Here is an 18,132-nt window from a genome sequence, read left to right on the forward strand (position 1 = left end):
TCTAAGTACCCTTCCTAAGAATGTAGTCCAGAATTCCAGTTATGTAAAAATGTGAATGAAATCACCAAAGCTGACCATTTTGATGTTTGTTTTTTTATGTTATATTTACTCAGACAAAACTATACAAATGGTTTTATAGAAAGCAGAATTATATCACAGAAACTCAGAGTTGGAAGAGGCCACAGGAACCATCTAGACCAACCAGTACCTGAAGAAGAATCCACTTCAGGCATTCCATTTACCTTTTGGATAACTATAATTACTGGGAAGTCAAAATTGGCCCCTCTGCAACTTCTGTTCACTGCTTAGTTCCACCTTCTGAACTCAAGCAGAATAAATCTGATCCTTCTTCCTTGTCACAGCCCTTCAAATACTTTAATACCAGCTGAATTATCCTCCTAGGTCTATAGCTTAGAATTTAGATTCTCTTGGATCACTGCATGCCTAAGAGGGTCTAGTGATATGAATCATTGAGAGTAAAGTTTTAATAAATCTCCAGCTTGGGTGTGATTTTTTTTCCTTTTGTTTTGGTGCCACTTCATTTTTTCCAGCATGTTTTCCTCACTAATAAGATAAGCACCTATGAACATGACAAAGCTACTTATTATTTCACGTCTTCAACTATGTGAATCAGTTCATTTTGATTTTTCATAAAAGTGGGATGGCTTTTATGGCTTTCTATGAATCTGTTATACTTGGTTCTTTAAAAGTAATCTAAAAAACAGTATATCCAGAAGAGCACTAGCCATCTTGGTAGGGATGAGAAGCAAAGCAGATACAATAGCAAATGATGAAAACAGATGATCTTTAATTACTTTGCAAACAGCTAATAAATAACACTGACCATTACCTGAGGACCTAGAAATTCAAGAATTATTAGAAGGAAACATGAAAAATTTTACAATTCTATCAATCGAGTACTATTCACATGAATAGTAATTGTACGTTTTTATTTGATACTAAAAATTTTAAAAAAGCAAATACTAAAAAGTGCATGTTATCACTGAGAAAATCCCCATCAAATTTTATGAGTGCAACAAAAGCAATGTGATTTTTCCATAAAATGTTTGTCAAAAGGGTAGTGAGACTTGATGTTGCATGCATCAATGAAAAGCTATGAGATAGATGTTTTTCAGAATTGAGGGAAACAGATTGTGACAATGTGTACTATCTCTATCAAACACAGATACCTAGATTCAGTGTTAATCAAATTATACTGATGTGGTTGGAGATAAAATGAGCTACATGAAATTTCACAGATAAAACAGCTACTTCTTACTTTGAATCTCATCATTCCCCCCAATATATTCAATAGGTTTTTTGTCAAATAACAGTATTTCAAATGGAAGGTTCCTAATTTTTTTTATAAAGCGATCATCTGATATTTGTCAACATTATTAATAAATATGTGTTCAATGAGTTACCATGGCTAGTTTATTAAGAAGTCAGCTTGCAATTAAACCCATGTCAGTTTTTTATTATGATTAAAGAAACTAGTGATCTAACAATTTTTGTACACTACAGTATATTCTCTTCCACAATCTTTCTTTTAATAAGAAGATAGTAAACAGATACTCTATACTTTGACTACAAAGAATAAAACCCAACTTTAGAAAAATACAGGAAAAATTTCAAGTTAAAAATATATTCCTTTGGTTAAAAGTATTCTCCTTCATAACATTCATTTATAGTCTATTATCAGAGCATGCTCCACCAATCCAATTTAATCTTCTAATATGCCAAACTTGTAGACTAAAAATTTTTGTCCGATATTTTATGGGGGAAAGGGGAGGTGTCACTGGTTTTGTAGCAATAAAATACTTTGATTTTCTAAAAGAATAGCCTAGTTGCAATAAATTTCTTTGCTTTCATTCTAAAAATGATCCTTGCTATCATTACTTTAGAAACCTGTGATACATGTAGTTTTCTTCAGATACGGTATATCCAAACTTTTTATAGAAGCCAACATTTTGTGGAAGACATTCAAGGGTGATTTTGTAACAGTTCAGTTTTTTACTTAGCAGTGTAAGAGTTGACAATAACCTGAAAAAGAAGAATAAACTCTAAGGTCATTTTGAACAGCTTTTTGAAAGACAGATGAATTTCTGACGGCAGCCATTTTAATGAATTAAATTCTGTGCTTTCAAAGAATTTTCTCAAAATCCAAATATAAGATGTGATTAAAGTTTATATATGAAATAACTAAATCTCCACCTTCATATCAACTGCAAGATTTTCAGATGTCACTCCTCTTGCATATGCAAAAAAATATGAAATGGTTTAAGGAAATAAAGATGGTAGTATTTTTTGAATTGCTGCAAATATTTTAAGTTTGCCAAAAAACAAAACAAAAATCTTATCAGTGTTAAGAATAAAAACACAACCCTTTAGACTGCGTTTTAGAACTTCATTCTAGGAAGGGGCATATTCATGCTTCTAAGATCTACTGAAACAATTCTGTGGATAAAGTTTTGTTTTTGTTGTTTTTAGCACTTTGTTTTAAAAACAAATTCCAATTACTTTTGAGGTTTCACCAGGCATGTTTTTAATCAAATTAACATGAACTAGAAATGAAACCAAAATATTTATACTTGAACTATTAAAACTAGTTTAAAAAAAACCTAATCTATAATTAGTTGGAACCTGAAGCAAGTAAAATTCTAGAGGGCTTAAAAAAAAAGTAAACAGATATTAAGAAAGTTGAGTAGCTCCTACTTTGCATGGTCAAGGGCAGCTAGGTACTGCAATGTGTGTTGGGCCTGGAGTCAGGAAGTCTTGCCTTCCTGAGTTCAAAACTCTAGCCTCAGACACTAGCTGCATGACCCTGGGCAAGTCACTGCCTCAGTTTCCTCAATGAGCTGGAGAAGGAAATGACTAACCACTCCAGTATCTTTGCCAAGAAAACCGTAAATAGGGTCATGAAGAGTCGGACATGACTAAACAAACCACCTGTGGTCATTTATTTCAATATAACTAAGCATGTTCTTGTTCTTAGTGTTTCTAACCATCCTAGAATTAGTACTCCAATGCCCTGTTTTTGTATTCATCTTCTATATACCTTTTAAAAATTTAAGTTGGTGTATTCCTCTTGAATCCTTTTAAAAATGTTATAAAATTGGGGAATGAATCCAATTTTAAAAGGCACTGATAAAAAAATTTAAGTTTTGTTTTTAAAACAATCTTAAATTGGTCAAGAAGTTCCTTGTGTGTCTACATCATTTTCTTAAGGCAACAGTTTTCTCTGCCTCGTAGTTTTTTCTCTTTGAATTAGTGTCTTCTCATTGAGAGGTTCCATTCCTCTTAATTCCTTTAATCTTAAAAAAGGTAAAAAAAAAAAAGTACTCCTATAATTAATTATAAATAGGTTTGAATATATATGTATACATGCACATGTATGTTTAAGGATGATAAATCTATAATGGGTTACTAAGGCTATCTGATAAATCTCTAAATCTGAAGTTGATGTCATAGGAAATAATCATATTCCTCCCACATTTGTATCCTGTACCAACTGAGACTAAATTGAATGGACCATTACTCAAATCCCTATGGTACTTCTCATATACATTAAGTACAGATGTGAATCTTTTTAAAAGACAGTGTATCACACTTAAAGCTGAAAGGAACCTTAAAGTCATACAAATAGCAAGCAGCAGGGCCAGGATCTGAATCCAAATCCTATGACTTTAAACCTGCTGCCCTTTCTGCTTTACCATAGATTTAAATGGCTGGTCTTTAGAAAACTGTTTGCCAAGAGAGACAGTATGGTAGCATGGTAAGTCCTGGGTCTGTTTCAGGATTCTAAAATCATAGAGTGACATTACAATGTTCTCTGGGTCATGGCTAATAATTATTGCCAATCATTGCTCATATATCAGAAGGTGCCACCTAAAAGTACTGCTCATTTTACCTTATACCGTAATTTTAAAACTAGCTTGATGAATATTTTTTGTTTTAAATGTGAACATAAAAGCTGTAACAGATAACTTCAAATGAGGTATTTAAACAATCAATTTGTAAGAATTCTTAAATTCAGTTTTCTTGTTGAGTCATTTTTCAGTGGTATCCAACTCTTCATGGTCCCATTCTGGGTTTTCTTGGCAGAGGTACTGGAGTGGTTTGCCATTTCCTTCTCCAGCTCATTTTACAGATGAGGAAACTAAGCCAAACAGGGTTAAGTGACTTGCCCAGGGTCACACAGCTACTATGTATCTAAGGCCAGATTTGAATGCAGGAAGATAAGTCTTCCTGACTTCAGGCCCAGGACTCTATCCACTGCGCCACCTAGCTCTCCCCCTAATTCAGTCTTGACAATAACTTATTCATTATGTATGAAGAACACCTAATCTACACAAAGCTGATACTGTTTCTGTAGCAAAATACTTACAGTTTTCCCAGTTGTTTTCCTCTGCATTCATCACTCACAACAACATCTTCTACTCTTCCTCTCTGTGAAAATATTTATCCTTGTGTTTAGTTTAAAAAGAAAACTTTTGTCTGATAAATTAGCAAATTAACAGTCATCATTGTAGCATCACTTTGATAAGTAGTCAAATGAAGAGAAATGTGTATCATTTATAAGCTTATATGGCATCGCTACCAGAGTACAGCTTTATAGTCTCTATGATATGCCTGGAGCCACTACAGCATTTTGGAAGGAGTACTGGACTTGGAATCAGAGGACCTGGGTTCAAATACCAGCCCTGTTACTTATGACACATGTGACCTTGGGCAAATTACTTAACCTTTCTGGGCCTAAATGATTTCTTTATATCATAGAAAGATGCCTTATTTAGCACCAACTGGCCTTTTAAAAAGCAATAATTTAGTCATAATTTTGCCTTACAGAAACTCTTCGCTACTGAAACTCACACAGAACCCAGCAGCCACATGCTGTCAGCCTGAGTCTGCCACCTTGTTCCCACTCTGTCCCTGACTTCAGGTGCTCAGGAACTCTCACTCTCCTCAGAACCATTAATCGATGCTTTAAAACTGATAAGGCTTTTTGGAAGAGTATTGCTACCTTTAAAGGTACCAACAAATGTAGCAATAGTTCCCTATTAAGTATTCGAGATACTCGCTTCTAAGACTTAAATACACATGACTTGATCTTTTTCTTTACTCAATTCTGAATTTTTTTGGTCCATGCAGTCCTTACAGACTTCAATCCATGCTTGTTTTTCTTGGTACTTATCAGCATACACTAAGACCAACTTCAATTGTTACATATTTTGCTGTATTTAGGGATTAAAAATTTTTCCAGGGGAACAGATTTTTAATTTACAAAAGTCACTGAAAAAAGATACATTTCATGGAAATTATTCATATTTGTTATAGCACTTAAAATTAACAAAGCACTTTTGTCATGAAACCCTATAGGGTAAAAGATTAAAAGTATTATTCCAAAAAAAAATAAAAAATAAAAATAAAAAAAAAGTATTATTCCTCTTTTAAAGCTAAAGGAAGCTAGCTCAAGTAGATTAAGTGAATTGCCTAGAATCACAAGACATTTGTCCCATTTTGTCAAGGAATGTCAAACCTACTCTCACAGGCCAGAATGAGAGAAGCATACCTTTGCACATGAATGGGTGAATTTATGTTCTATTATCAGAGTAGCTGTAGCAACAATCTGCCCTATAGTGACATCTTCTACAACTGTAACATAATAATCCCCTGATTTCCTCATGTGCTCAAATGATCCTGCAAGAATAGGAAAAGACATCATTACATGATAGATATATAACTTTAGTAGGTCACAGAACCACTAGTTCTGCCTACTGAGCACTTTAGAATATTTTGCCATCTAGATTCAAATTTGAATTAGTGGAGAAAAAAATCATCTATTATGAAAAATGACCTAGAGATTGAGAAGAATTGTACCCCAGTCTCAAATGGAGATGACATTTTAAAAAATGTTTTAAAACAAAGATCTATTGTTTTTTGATAAGGCACATTCAATAAAACCTATGCTATGATATCTATACAGCGTAAGAAACTTCCCAAGCAAAGGTAAGAATTGCATCAATCCACAGACGTAGAAAGATAAAGACATATCAGTCATCTTTGTTGTATTTGAACCTTCAACTAAAGTAAGCCACATATAACGAATACTTATTTTTCTATTTATGTTTTCCCAGTTTTGCCAAATGTAGACATACTGCAGCAGAACAAAGCCCACACAAAGAACAACTTATCTTCCCTTTATTCCTTTTCAAATAACATAGATAGATGTGTACTCACTCATAAATTGCTCAGGGCTGACCATTCCAGTTTCTGTCAGCTGGCCCAGTACCTTAAAAAATCCTGGTTCAGAAAAAAAATTTCATATGAAATGATAATTTTTTTAAGCACAGGTGCATTTTGGAAGAAACTAAAACCTAGGTCTATGTTATTACATGTAATCACAACTCCTACCACCACTACCCACCCCTCCAAAAAGCCATAAATGCATTTAAATATCACACATCTCTCAAAGGGCAATATTTATTTTTTAAAATAGCATCTATATTTTTCAAGAAATAAAATATGAATGGATTGCATTCATAAATGACACCAGTTATCACACAATACATGACTATTTCAGTTACCCCAGAATTTTTGGCACTATCCAAAACATAGAAACTGCTTTTAAAAACGAACATGCTTTTTTCTCAAAGGACAAAATTTGTTTTTTATTCTTGTAGTCACAGAAATAGACCTCATCAAAAATCATATTCTTTAGCTCTAAGTTGGAAATACTTACTTTAAGGTTCATGACAACCATTTTGTTCTAGGTTTAGATATTTCAGTTTGCCTAATTTGGTGAATGAAAACAATTTGTGTATAATCAGTTTCATTTTACATAAGATTTTTCCACAGCACGGCTTAATCTGAGAAAAATGTTACTGGAGAAAAAGTTGAAAGACGACCTTATCTACTTAGTAATTTCCCATAGCCTGAAAAGAGATCTATGGTTCCTTTTAAATCAAAGCATATATTAGTAAGCTATTTCAAGAGGAGACAGAAGCAAAAAGTGAAAGTGGTATTCCTCCCAGCAGAAAGGAAATCTGAAGAATAGAGGGTTGAGGAGAAAAGGTGTATCTCTACTGTTCCTCCTGAATTATCTTCATTGTGTGTCTAATTTAATGTTCAACACAGTATTTCAACATGCACATTTAAATACAGATTCAAAAATACATCATAAATATATTTACCTTAAATCTTATCATCTGTATCAATGCTGACTGGCTTTGATCAGCACAGATAAGAGTAAACCAATTCAAGGCATGATTAATAAATGTGAAATTAATTGCTACCTCTATTTAGATCTGCGGTACAAAGAGGCCTCAAAACCAAGCCATCTCCTGGGTATGTTGGGGAAATGGCTGGAGAAAATGTTGCAGTATTCTGGCTCCAGTCCACCTCTTTCAACAGACTTGGGTCAAACATAGGTGTTTCATCAGGTTTCATGACTGCAGTGAGGACTGAAATAAAAATAATCATTTATACAAAGAACTTTTTTGTCTCAGAAAAAAATCATTTTTAAAGTTAATATTTCTACAGAGCAAAACAATTCTTGAATAATACAAAAAAGTAATCAGTAAAATTTAAGTTTTTAAAATGTATGAAGGCAGTTAAGTAATTTTGATTTCTCAATCCTATACATCACTATATATAATATATATATACACACATATATATGTCACATTTATATTCGAGTTAGTGAAGTATTTATATATTGATTATTTCATTTGACTCCCACGACACTCCTGTAACATAGATGCTATTATCATCTCAATTTTACAAATAAGGAAGAGAGGTTAAGTAACTTGCCCAGGGTCTTATAGCTAGTATCTGAAGAGGGATAAGAACCTAGGTATTCCTGACTAAACATCCAACACTATCCACTACACCATAATGCCTTTGTTACCAGTTTTTTATGTGGAAGAAATGAGTAAGGCTACAAATTTTTAAAGACAGAAGATTTGCCCATGAGTTGGTTTATGAAATTTCAAAGTCTCTTCCATATTCAGATATTATCGATGTATTGAAAAAACCTCTCAGAACCTACCCCCCACCCACCCCTGCCCAATCCCACGAGCTCTTTGTACTATGCCATCACTATCTCCTGCCTTCCCAATCTTCCTTGAATCGGTTCAACTGTACATTTTCTCTTCTCTTGAATCTCTTATTTCCCTGTCCTTTCACACCAATCATGCCTGGCCAAACTCCAATCCTGGATTACACCATCTTTCTCCTTTGCTCTTCCTTACAAATTGCTGAATAGAAATGGAAGAAATGGTTAAATGGTAGTGACAGGGAATACCATACATTTATGCTAATCTCACTATTAAGACAATCATATCACACTTCTTAATTACCTTTGTTATCCCATTCACATAGCAGCTGGTCTGAACCTTTCCTTTCTTTTCAAGGCTCTCATGGCATTCTCTTCCCATACCCTCTCTTCTGATGATTTTCATATCTTAACAACCAAAAAAACCTGAGGCTACTTGCTGAGAGCTTTCTTCCTCTTCCTCTCAATCCCTGAAATTGTGCCACTAGCTTCTTCTTTGCTCCAGTCTTTGATGAGAAGACGGTCCTTCTGTTCATTCAAGTCAGCCCCTCCACAAGTATCCTCAATTCCCTCCCAATACCTTGACTCTATTGCCTCCCAATATTTAATCTCTCCCTGTCTTTTCTGGATAGCTACAAATATGCTCAAGTTCTCCTACATCCTTTGAAAACCCTTACTAGATCCTCTGATTCCTACCTGCTATTGTCCTAGATCTTGCCTTCTTTTCTTGACTAAACCTGAAAAGCTGTCTATAAAAGGTGCTTCTACTTACTCTTCTCACACTTTTAAAGTCTCTGTGTCTCTTGATTCTGCTTTCCATCTGAATGCCTCTCAGTCTTCTTTGTGACAGCTTCATCCAGGTCTCATTAATTAGGGAAGTATAAGAGTTCTGCCTTGCAAAAAAGGGGTGGGGGAGGGCCTCAGCTGAGATTTGCTAGCACAAATTCATGGATCAGTCAATATTTAATTATGTGATGGGCACTATGCTAAGCACTGGTGATACAAAAAGCAGAAAGATACTCCCTGCCCTAAAGGAATTTACAATCTAATGTGGAAGACCACATTCAAAAAAATATATACAAACAAGCTACAGATAGGATAAACAGGAAATAATTAACAAAGGGAAGGCACTAGAATTAAGAAGGATTGGGAGAAGCTTCTCATAAAAGATGGGATTTTAGTTGAGGCTTACTTAAAGGAAGCCAGTAAAAGAGGGCACTGAAGGAATGAGGGACCGCCAGAGAAAATGTCTGGAGCTGAGAGCTGGAACATCTTGTTCATGGAAAAGCCATGAGCACAGCGTCGCTGGATTGAAGAATATGTGGTGGGGAACAAGATGTAATAAAAGTATAAAAGGTAGAAGGAGGCTAAGTGATGAATGTCTTTGAATGCCAAACAGAGGATTTTGGTTTTGCTCCTGGAGGTAGGAGGAAGTCACTACAGTTTGCTGAGTAGAGAGGGCGACATGACCTGACCGGCATTTTAGGAGAATCACTTTAGTGGCGGAATAGAGGATGTGGATAAGGAGTGGGAAGGGCAGGCAGACCCACTAGCAGGCTACAAAGGTGAAATCAATAGGCCTTGGCAAAAGATTGTCTGTGGGGGGTGAGGGACAATGAGGCGTTGAGAATAACTCCTAGGAGCATTGTGCCTAGGTTTCAAACCTGAGGGACTGGATGGTGATTACTGGTAAATTCTGAGAAAGCAGTTTCAGGTGAATGAGTTCAACTGAATGATGAGATTGGAAGGCAGATTGTAGACAGTTAAGAAGTGAGAGGAGAAGAAATAAGGGCACCTATTGCAGACAGCCCTCTCAAGTTAAGCTGCAAAAGGCAGAAGAGGTATAGGACAACAGCAAGAATAAACAGATTATGCATGAGTTTTTTGATGATGGGGCAGACATGGGACCTCAGCAAACCAGCTGAAAATCTGAGCCCCAGTGTGGTGGAGCAGGCAAACACCAACACCAGGACCCCCCCACATGCCTTAACATAGGCAGGGGAACCTGCTGACTCCATCTCCAAGAATCACCACGTGCTTCAGTGTAGCCTGGGACAAACAGGCATCCTCTAGCATCATGAGGAATTAGGCTAGATCTCCACATGCTCCAACAGCCGAACGGGCATCCTCCAGTGGCCAGACCTGCATACGCTTCAGCACAGCCCCAGGGAAACTCAGAAACACCCCACCCAGGCCTCAACACGCACAAGACACTACCACTAGGACCTCAGCCCAGCACAAAGGAAGCTGCCAGACCCCTACAGTTCCAACACTGCCAACCATTCCCCAGCCCACCCCCTCAGCACAGCACCAGACACAAGGGCACCTGTGGGTCTCACGGCAACATCAATACAATAACAGGTAAACAGCCAGGGCCTGCAGCCCCTGGCACAAGAGGCTTGAGAGAGCACTCCTTCCATCCCAGGTGCAAAGCTCAAATTTAAAATAAAGGAAAAAGGCAAAAAAAAAAAAAATTTGAGACCACAGAAAGTTATTATGGTGACAGGGAAGACCAAGACACAAACTCAGAAGAGAACAACAACGTCAAAACACCTATGGGCAAAACCCTAAAGAAAAATGGGAAATGGTCTCAAGTCCAGAAAGAACTCATGGAGGAGATCAAAAAGGAGCTTAAAAATAATGAGATGTAGAAGAAAAAAATGGGAAAAGAAATGAGTGATGCAAGAGAATTATGAAAAAAGAGTCAACTGCTTAGAAAACTGCCTAAAAAGTAGAATTAGCCAAATGGAAAAGGAGATACAAAACTCCACTAAAGAAAACAACTCCTTAGAAAGTAGAATTGGCCAAATGGAAAAGAAACTACAAAAACTAATTGAAGAAAACAACACTTAAAAGTTAGAATTAGGCAAGTGGAAGCTAATGACTCTATGAGACATCAAGAATTAATCAAACAAATTCAAAAGAATGAAAAAATGGAAGAAACTATAAGATACCTCACAGGAAAAACAACTGACCTGAAAAATAGATCCAGGAAAGACAATGTCAACATCACTGGACTACCTGAAAGCCATAATCAAAAGGACCTGGACAGCATCTTTCTAGAAATTACCAAGGAAAACTGCCCTAATGTCCTAGAACCAGAGGGTAAAACTGGCACTGAAAGAATCCACCAATCACCTCAGGAAAGAGATCCCCAAATCCAAGGAGCTTTATAGCCAAATTTCAGAACTATCAGGTCCAGGAAAAAATACTACAAGAGGCCAGAAAGAAACAATTCAAATACTGGGAAGTCACAATCAGGATTACACAGGACTTGGCAGCTGCAACATTAAAGGATCAGAGATGATATTCTGAAAGGCAAAGGAGCTAGGACTACAACCAAGAATCACTTACCTGGCAAAAGAAAACATAATGTATCAAGGGAAAAAAATGGTCATTCAATGAAATGGGATTTCAAGATTTCATAAGGAGAAGACCAGAACTAAACCAAAAATTTGACCTCCAATATCAAGATCCAAGAGAAGCATAAACAGGTAAAAACAGAAAAGACAACATAAAGAAGTCAATAGAGCTAAACTATTTACATTCCTACATGGGAAAATGATACTTGTAATTCTTACAAATTATATCACTAATAGTACAGCGAGAAGGAATATACAGAGGATACAGATATAAGGTGAATTTGAGGGAAAGATGTAAAAAATTTAAGGGATGAGAAAGAGTAGCACAATGGGTATACAAAGAAGGGAGAGGTAGAATGGGGTAAATTATTTCACATGAAGACCAGGTACAGTGGAGGGGAAGATTGGGAGGGGGGCGGGGCAGAGTAGGCAGCAAGCATCACTTGAAACCTACTCCAATCATTTTGGCTCAAAGAGGGAATCATATACACAATCAGTTGAATATAAAAATCTATCTTACCCTACAGGGAAGTAGGAGGAGAGGAGATCAAGTAAAGGAGGTGTGGGGACTAACAGAAGGGAGGGCAGATCAGGGGAGGTGGTAGACAGAAGCAAAACACTGGTGAGGAGGTAAAGGGTGAAAGGAGAGAGAGGACACACAGGAGGAAGAATTAGGATGGAGGGTAATACACAGGTAGTAATCATAACTGTAATGTGAATGTGATGAACTCTCCCACAAAATGGAAGCAGATAGCAAAGTGCGTCAAAATCCAGAATCCTACAATATGTTCTTTACAAGAAACATACCTGAAGCAGAGAGACACACATGGAGTAAATGTAAGGGGCCAAAGCATAATTCATTATGCTTCACTTGAAGTTTAAGAAAAAAGCAGGGGTAGGAATCCGGATACCAAACAAAGTAAAAGCAAAAACAGTCCTAATTAAAAGAGATAAGGAGTGAAACTACATCTTACTAAAAGGTACCATAGACAATGAAGCAATAATCAATACTAAACATATATGTACGAAGTGGAATAGCATCCAAATTCTTTTTTTTTTCTTTTGCTTTTTGGCAGAGCAATAGGGGTTAAGTGACTTGCCCAAGGTCACACAGCTAGTACATGTGTCCAGTGTCTGAGGCCGGATTTGAACTCAAGTCCTCCTGATTCCAGGGTCGGTGCTCTATTCACTGAGCCACCTAGCTGCCCCGCATCCAAATTCTTAAAGGAAAAGTTAAGTGAGCTACAGAAAGAAATAGACAGCAAAACTATACTAGTGGGGGACTTCAACTGTTCCCTCTCAGAACTCAATAGATCCAACCAAAAAATAAACAAGAAAAAAACTAAGTAGATAAACAGAATATTAGAAAAGTTAGGTATGACAGACCTTTGGCATGATTTTGACATAAAGGGTGACACCATAAGCAAATTAGAAAAGCAAGAAATAGTCTACCTGTCAGATCATGACCAAACATGAGACAGAGAGCATTACAAAATGTTAAATAGATAATTTTGATTACATTAAATTTAAAACCTTTTATACAAAGAAAACCAATGCAACCAAGATTAGAAGGAAAGCAGAAAGACGGGAAACAATCTTTACAGCAAGTGTCTCTGACAAAGGCCTCATTTCTCAAATATATAGAGAATTGAGTAAAATGAACAAGAATATAAGTCATTCCCCAACTGATAAATGGTCAAAAGATATCAACAGGCAGTTTTCAGATGAAGAAATCAAAGCTATCCACAAGCTTATGAAGAAGTGCTCTAAATTACTTTTGATTAGAGAAAGCAAATTAAAACAACTTTGCAGGACAACTTCATACCTATCGGATTGGCTAATATGACAGAAAAGGAAAATGATAAATGCTGGAGAAGACATGGGAAAATTGGAACACTAATGCATTGTTGGTGGAGTTGTGAACTGATCCAACCATTCTGGAGTGCAATTTGGGACTATGCCCAAAGAGCAACCAACTGTGCAAACCCTTTGATCCAGCAATACCACCACTAGGTCTGTATCCCAAAACAGCATAAAAAAGGAAAAAGGACCTATATGTGCAAAAATATTTATAGCAGCCCTTTTCGTGGTGGCAAAGAACTGGAAACTGGCAGGATGCCCATCAATTCAGGAATGGCTAAACAAGCTGTGGTATATGAATATAACAGAATACCACTGTGCAACAAGAAATGATGAACAGGCAGATTTCAGAAAGACCTGGAAAGACATTTATGAACTGATGGAAAGTGAAATGAGCAGAACCAGGAAAATAATGTAAATAGTATCAGCAACACTGTGCAATGATCAACTATGAGTGACTCAGCTCTTCTCAGCAACACAATGATCCAAGACAAGTACAAAAGACTCATGAAGGAAAATGCTAACCATATACAGATAAAGAACTGATGAACTCTGAACACAGACTGAAGCATATTTTTTTCACTTACTTTATTTTTTCTCATTTTTTTAATTTGTTTCTTTCACAACTATGACTAATATGGAAATAGTTTTACATGATAACACATGTATAAACTTTATCAAACTGCCTACCATTTTCAAAAGAGGAAAGAGGATGGAGAGGAGGGAGAAAAATTTGGAACTCAAAATCTTGTAAAAATGAATGCAAAAAATTTTCTTGACATGTAACTGGGGAACAAATAAAATACTAATTTTTAAAATATGCCATTATATTCATATACTATAATTTGTCTTGAATAATTTGTCTTATTCCCCAATAAGAAGGGCCACTCCTTTACTTTCCAGTTTGGGGCTACTAAAAAAGTTTTCCTGCAGGAAAACAGGAAGAAAAAATGTTTTTAATAGTATAAGAAAGTATTTTTTCAAACCTTTTCAGTTGCACTCTACATTCACACATTTATAAAGGTACTGTAAAACTTTTTTATTCAGAAATTATTTATTCGAAAGAACATAGGCAAGTACCTAGAAGAAAAAGAGAAGTCTAGAGGCTGCAGGATATAGTGAAAACAGCAATGGTCTAGGAGCCGTAAGACCTAGCTTAGAATCCTGGTTCTACTGTTTATCTTAGCTATATCATATCCCATGTCTTCTCCAGCATTGGCAATTTTCCTTTTCTGTCATGTTAGCCAACCTGATAGGTATGAAGTGGTGCTGCAGAGTTGTTTTAATTTGCATTCTCTAATCAAAAGTGATTTAACCTGTCTAAGCTTCAGTCTTTCCAGGTGCAGAAAGAAAATAACTGCCCTATCACACAATGTTATATTTAAAGGATAAGAATAGGGACTAAAATTATTTACTGAAATTTATTTACTGGTATAAGGAACCTCCTGGTTGAGGAAACTTTCCTCATCTCTGCAACTTAAAATCTTAGAAAGTTGCTTTGTGCACCAAGATATTAAGTGACTTACCAACAGTCACACAGCCAGTACGGCAGATGCTGGATTTGAACCCACAGGATGCAGCAGAAACAGGATTTGAACCCTGATCTTCCTGGCTCACAAGTCTAGCTTTCTATCCATCAAATCATGGTATACTCATCATACTCAAATGGATCTGTGATCTCATTTGGGTGTACCCTCCAAGGGAATGTCTAGGAGGCTCGTTTTTTGTTTCTCTATTTTTGTTTTTATTTTGGGGTTTTTTTGGTTTGTTTGTATTGACAGACCTGTGATCTCACTGATACAGAGAACTCCTAGAGAGGAAACTCTCTACCATTTCAAGTCTTTTGGAATTTTGACTAATATGAAAGATACAAATATCCTGTATCAAAAGTAAAAATGTTACTCAGATTTTTGAAAGGTGGCAAAATCTTTACTTACGAAATCTTTATACCTACACTACACAATATTCAACATTATACAACATTCAACCTGAGATCTGTTTAAAAGTTTTTTGTTTGGTTTTTTTTTAATCATCCGGAGTGCTGAGAGGTTAAGTGACTTGCCCACAGGTCATACAACCAAGATGTTGTTAGGCAAGACTAGAACCCAACCTTCCTGACTCTAAGGCCAGCTCTCTAGCCACTCTCCAATACTTCCTTTTGCTAAAAGTGCATAGGAGTATTGAGGCTTTGTGGTATTCCAGCATAATACAAAATCGAATTTTCATATGAGTTTTAAATTACCTTAATAAATAGTCAAAACAATTATAAAGATTTTTCCTGAAAAAGATACTTAAAATAAAAGTTCTGGCATTTAAATAAATTTCTTTCATCTACAAAATAGACTTTATAGGGAACACCTTCATCCTCCCAATGAGGCCCAGATAAATGAGATGTGATACATGGAAAAGTGTTAGATATGGAGTCAAAGAACTTGAAGTTCAAATCTCAGCTCTTATCTCCCTGGGTTGGTGACCTTGGGCAAACTACTCTTCTGGGCCTCAGTTTCTTCATCTATAAAAGGAGTTGACTAGATCAGATGGTCTCTAGGGTCCCTCCCAGCTCTAAAACTATTATTAATATACTATTTAAATACTACATAGGCTTAGTGAATGGCAACCATGAGAAGGTACCTTACAGATCATTTTATATTCATTTCACAAATAGGAAGCTGAGGCCTAAAAACTGAGCCCAAGACCACATAGCAAATTAGAAGAATTATAACAAAAATCCTGACTTAAAGCCCAGTGTTCTTTCCAATAACAAAACTATTATGTGTAACCATAACCCCAAAGGAAAAGTTACTGGAGCATAGACTAGCTCAAACTTATTCTATAAGATACCCCTACAATATACTCCTATCTACTTCTGACATATCTATACCGTTCTTCCCTTCACCTGTAATTCCTGCCAGTCTTGCATTTAATGGGCCATTGGTCTTGCCTCTAATTACTATATATTTTTCAAATAATATTCACTGTCTTGTTTTCCATAACTTAGATAATATACAAAACATGAATTTTTATCTCAGTTTTACCACAATGCATTAGTCAAATAACTTGTCCACTTTAACACTGCTAGCTAGTGGCAGGGCTAGAACTAGAACCCACATGTCATTCATCCAACAACCACAGGTAAGAACTTAGACTAAGTAAAGGGCTGGTGATTTCCCTAAACCCAGTAATCTACACACTACCCTAAGGTGACTCTCTACATACAAAAACTGAGAAGAAAAAGTCCGTGAACAGTCAAGCTTTTCTTCCAATATATCATACTGCCAACTTCAAATAACACCTCACCAGGGAAGCTCTGCCTATATTTAATCTTGGTTTAGGTATTTGTTACTCGGTCTTGAAAAGTGGTATTTGAGAAAGATTGGAAATCCTTGAATTCTGTTTCCATCTGTGCCTCTAGCTGTGAAATTGGGGCAAGTCACTAAAGCTTTCTGGTCGGTTTCCTTGGTAAAATACGGGGATTGGATTAGAATATTTATAACATACCTCCTATCTCTAAAACGATTTTAATGCTTTCACTTAAAGTAATAAACTTCATTCATCTGGAACTTGTATTCCGGAATATGACTAAATAACGGGTGAGCATATTCCTTTATATAAGAGAATATCTCCCATCCCCTACAATGTATACAATTTGCTTTTTTAAAAATCTTAGAAAAGGTTGGTCCTTCTAAACAGAGCACCTTTGATGGAGGAAAGGCGCTGGCTGGAGGGTCTGCAGGGTGGTTTCAACAGCCGGTGAAAATGAACAAAGGGTATCCTGCCTCACGTATCCCAACCCCCCACCCCGGGCAATTCCCGTCCTTCCCACCCCCCACCCCCAACCCCCGGCAGATGAACGCGGTTCAGACCGACCCCACGGGAAACACAGCCCGCACAGCTTGGGGTCAGCGACTGACCAGGCTGGCTTCCCGAGGTCGCCCACGGATCAGCCCACTTAAGCCTCCCCCCGGACAAACAGCCGCGCTTCGGGGCACAGGGCACAGCTCTACCGAGGGGCAGAGAAGCCTCCCTCCAGACAGGGAAACCCGCCCGCCCGGGTCCCTTCCGGATCTCCCCCAGCTCCGGGCCAAGTCTCTGAGAGTTCCGGTCTAAGCGACACCGGCGCCGTGGGTCGTTAACGTCCGACGGAAGCTCCGGGGGCGCTGGGAACCTCGGCTCCGCTCCCAGCCCGGTCCGCGCCCGGCCCTCAGGGCTGTTCCACCAAGCCCCGCGCCTGGGGGAAGAACAAGAAGCGGCCACACGGTCCTAAAGCCGCCTCTCGGCCCCGGCCCGGCATCCTCCCTATGCCTAACCTCACGGAGCGAACGACGAACCAGCCCCGATCCAACTCGGCCTCGACCCTTCCGGCATAACCGCGTCCCGCACACCAGTCCGGTCCCGCACACCGGCCCGGCCGCGCAGCTCACCCGCTTGCGAGGCGTCAAATCCGCATCCGGCTTCCGCTTCAGCTCCGGCTTCCCCTCCCCGCGCTTCTCCCGCGCCCCGGCGGCGCCGTGGCGGCCCCGACGTGGCAGCGGTAGTGCCCCCGCCCCCTGACGCATGGGCCGACAGGAGGGCAGTGTCCTGACGGAACCCGGGCTGCCGACCCGGACCTGAGGGCGTGGGGGAAGGGCAGAAGAGAGGAGGCAAAGCAAGAGGGCGCGGGTGGGGTCGAGGTTGGAGCTGCTGCGAAGCCCGGGACTAGCGTAACGCCGTGTTTTCCCGCCCACCCTGGAATGCGTCAGAGCTGGGCCTCAGACTCGGACTCATCACCTTCTGGGAACGACCCCACCTTTTCTCTCATCTCCGAGGATTTCAGCAGCTTTGGTATTTGTGTATTCACCCCAGGAGTCAACCAGC

At 38.1% G+C, this 18,132-nt stretch overlaps 1 protein-coding gene across 3 annotated transcripts; it reads right to left on the reverse strand.

Moving 5' to 3' along the window:
* Window positions 1–788: 788 nt before the first annotated feature.
* Window positions 789–17,828, reverse strand: GNPNAT1 (glucosamine-phosphate N-acetyltransferase 1). Of its 3 annotated transcripts, none has more exons than XM_036748508.1 (6): window positions 17,700–17,828; window positions 7,296–7,463; window positions 6,241–6,303; window positions 5,573–5,700; window positions 4,388–4,449; window positions 789–2,043 (listed from the first exon to the last, which is right to left on the reverse strand). In XM_036748508.1, exons 2-6 carry the CDS (start codon window positions 7,447–7,449, stop codon window positions 1,896–1,898), a joined length of 555 nt encoding a protein of 184 aa, XP_036604403.1. In that variant the 5' UTR covers window positions 7,450–7,463; window positions 17,700–17,828; the 3' UTR covers window positions 789–1,895. The 3 variants fall into 3 exon arrangements, with proteins under 3 accessions (XP_036604403.1, XP_036604401.1, XP_036604402.1); XM_036748506.1 differs by having other exon boundaries at window positions 17,586–17,727; XM_036748507.1 differs by lacking the exon at window positions 17,700–17,828 and adding an exon at window positions 8,829–9,042 and having other exon boundaries at window positions 1,451–2,043.
* Window positions 17,829–18,132: the final 304 nt, after the last annotated feature.

Source organism: Trichosurus vulpecula, chromosome 3, assembly GCF_011100635.1.
Source record: "Trichosurus vulpecula isolate mTriVul1 chromosome 3, mTriVul1.pri, whole genome shotgun sequence".
Lineage (NCBI taxonomy): Eukaryota > Metazoa > Chordata > Mammalia > Diprotodontia > Phalangeridae > Trichosurus > Trichosurus vulpecula.

Excerpts from the sequence above, each read along its gene's own strand:
- GNPNAT1 (XM_036748508.1), bottom strand. The coding sequence starts at position 7,449 with ATGAAACCTGATGAAACACCTATGTTTGACCCAAGTCTGTTGAAAGAG. Across the intron at positions 6,304-7,295 it reads TACCGCAGATCTAAATAGAG|GATTTTTTAAGGTACTGGGC; the intron begins GTAGCAATTAAT and ends TTTCTGAACCAG. Across the intron at positions 4,450-5,572 it reads TCACCCATTCATGTGCAAAG|AGAGGAAGAGTAGAAGATGT; the intron begins GTATGCTTCTCT and ends ATATTTTCACAG.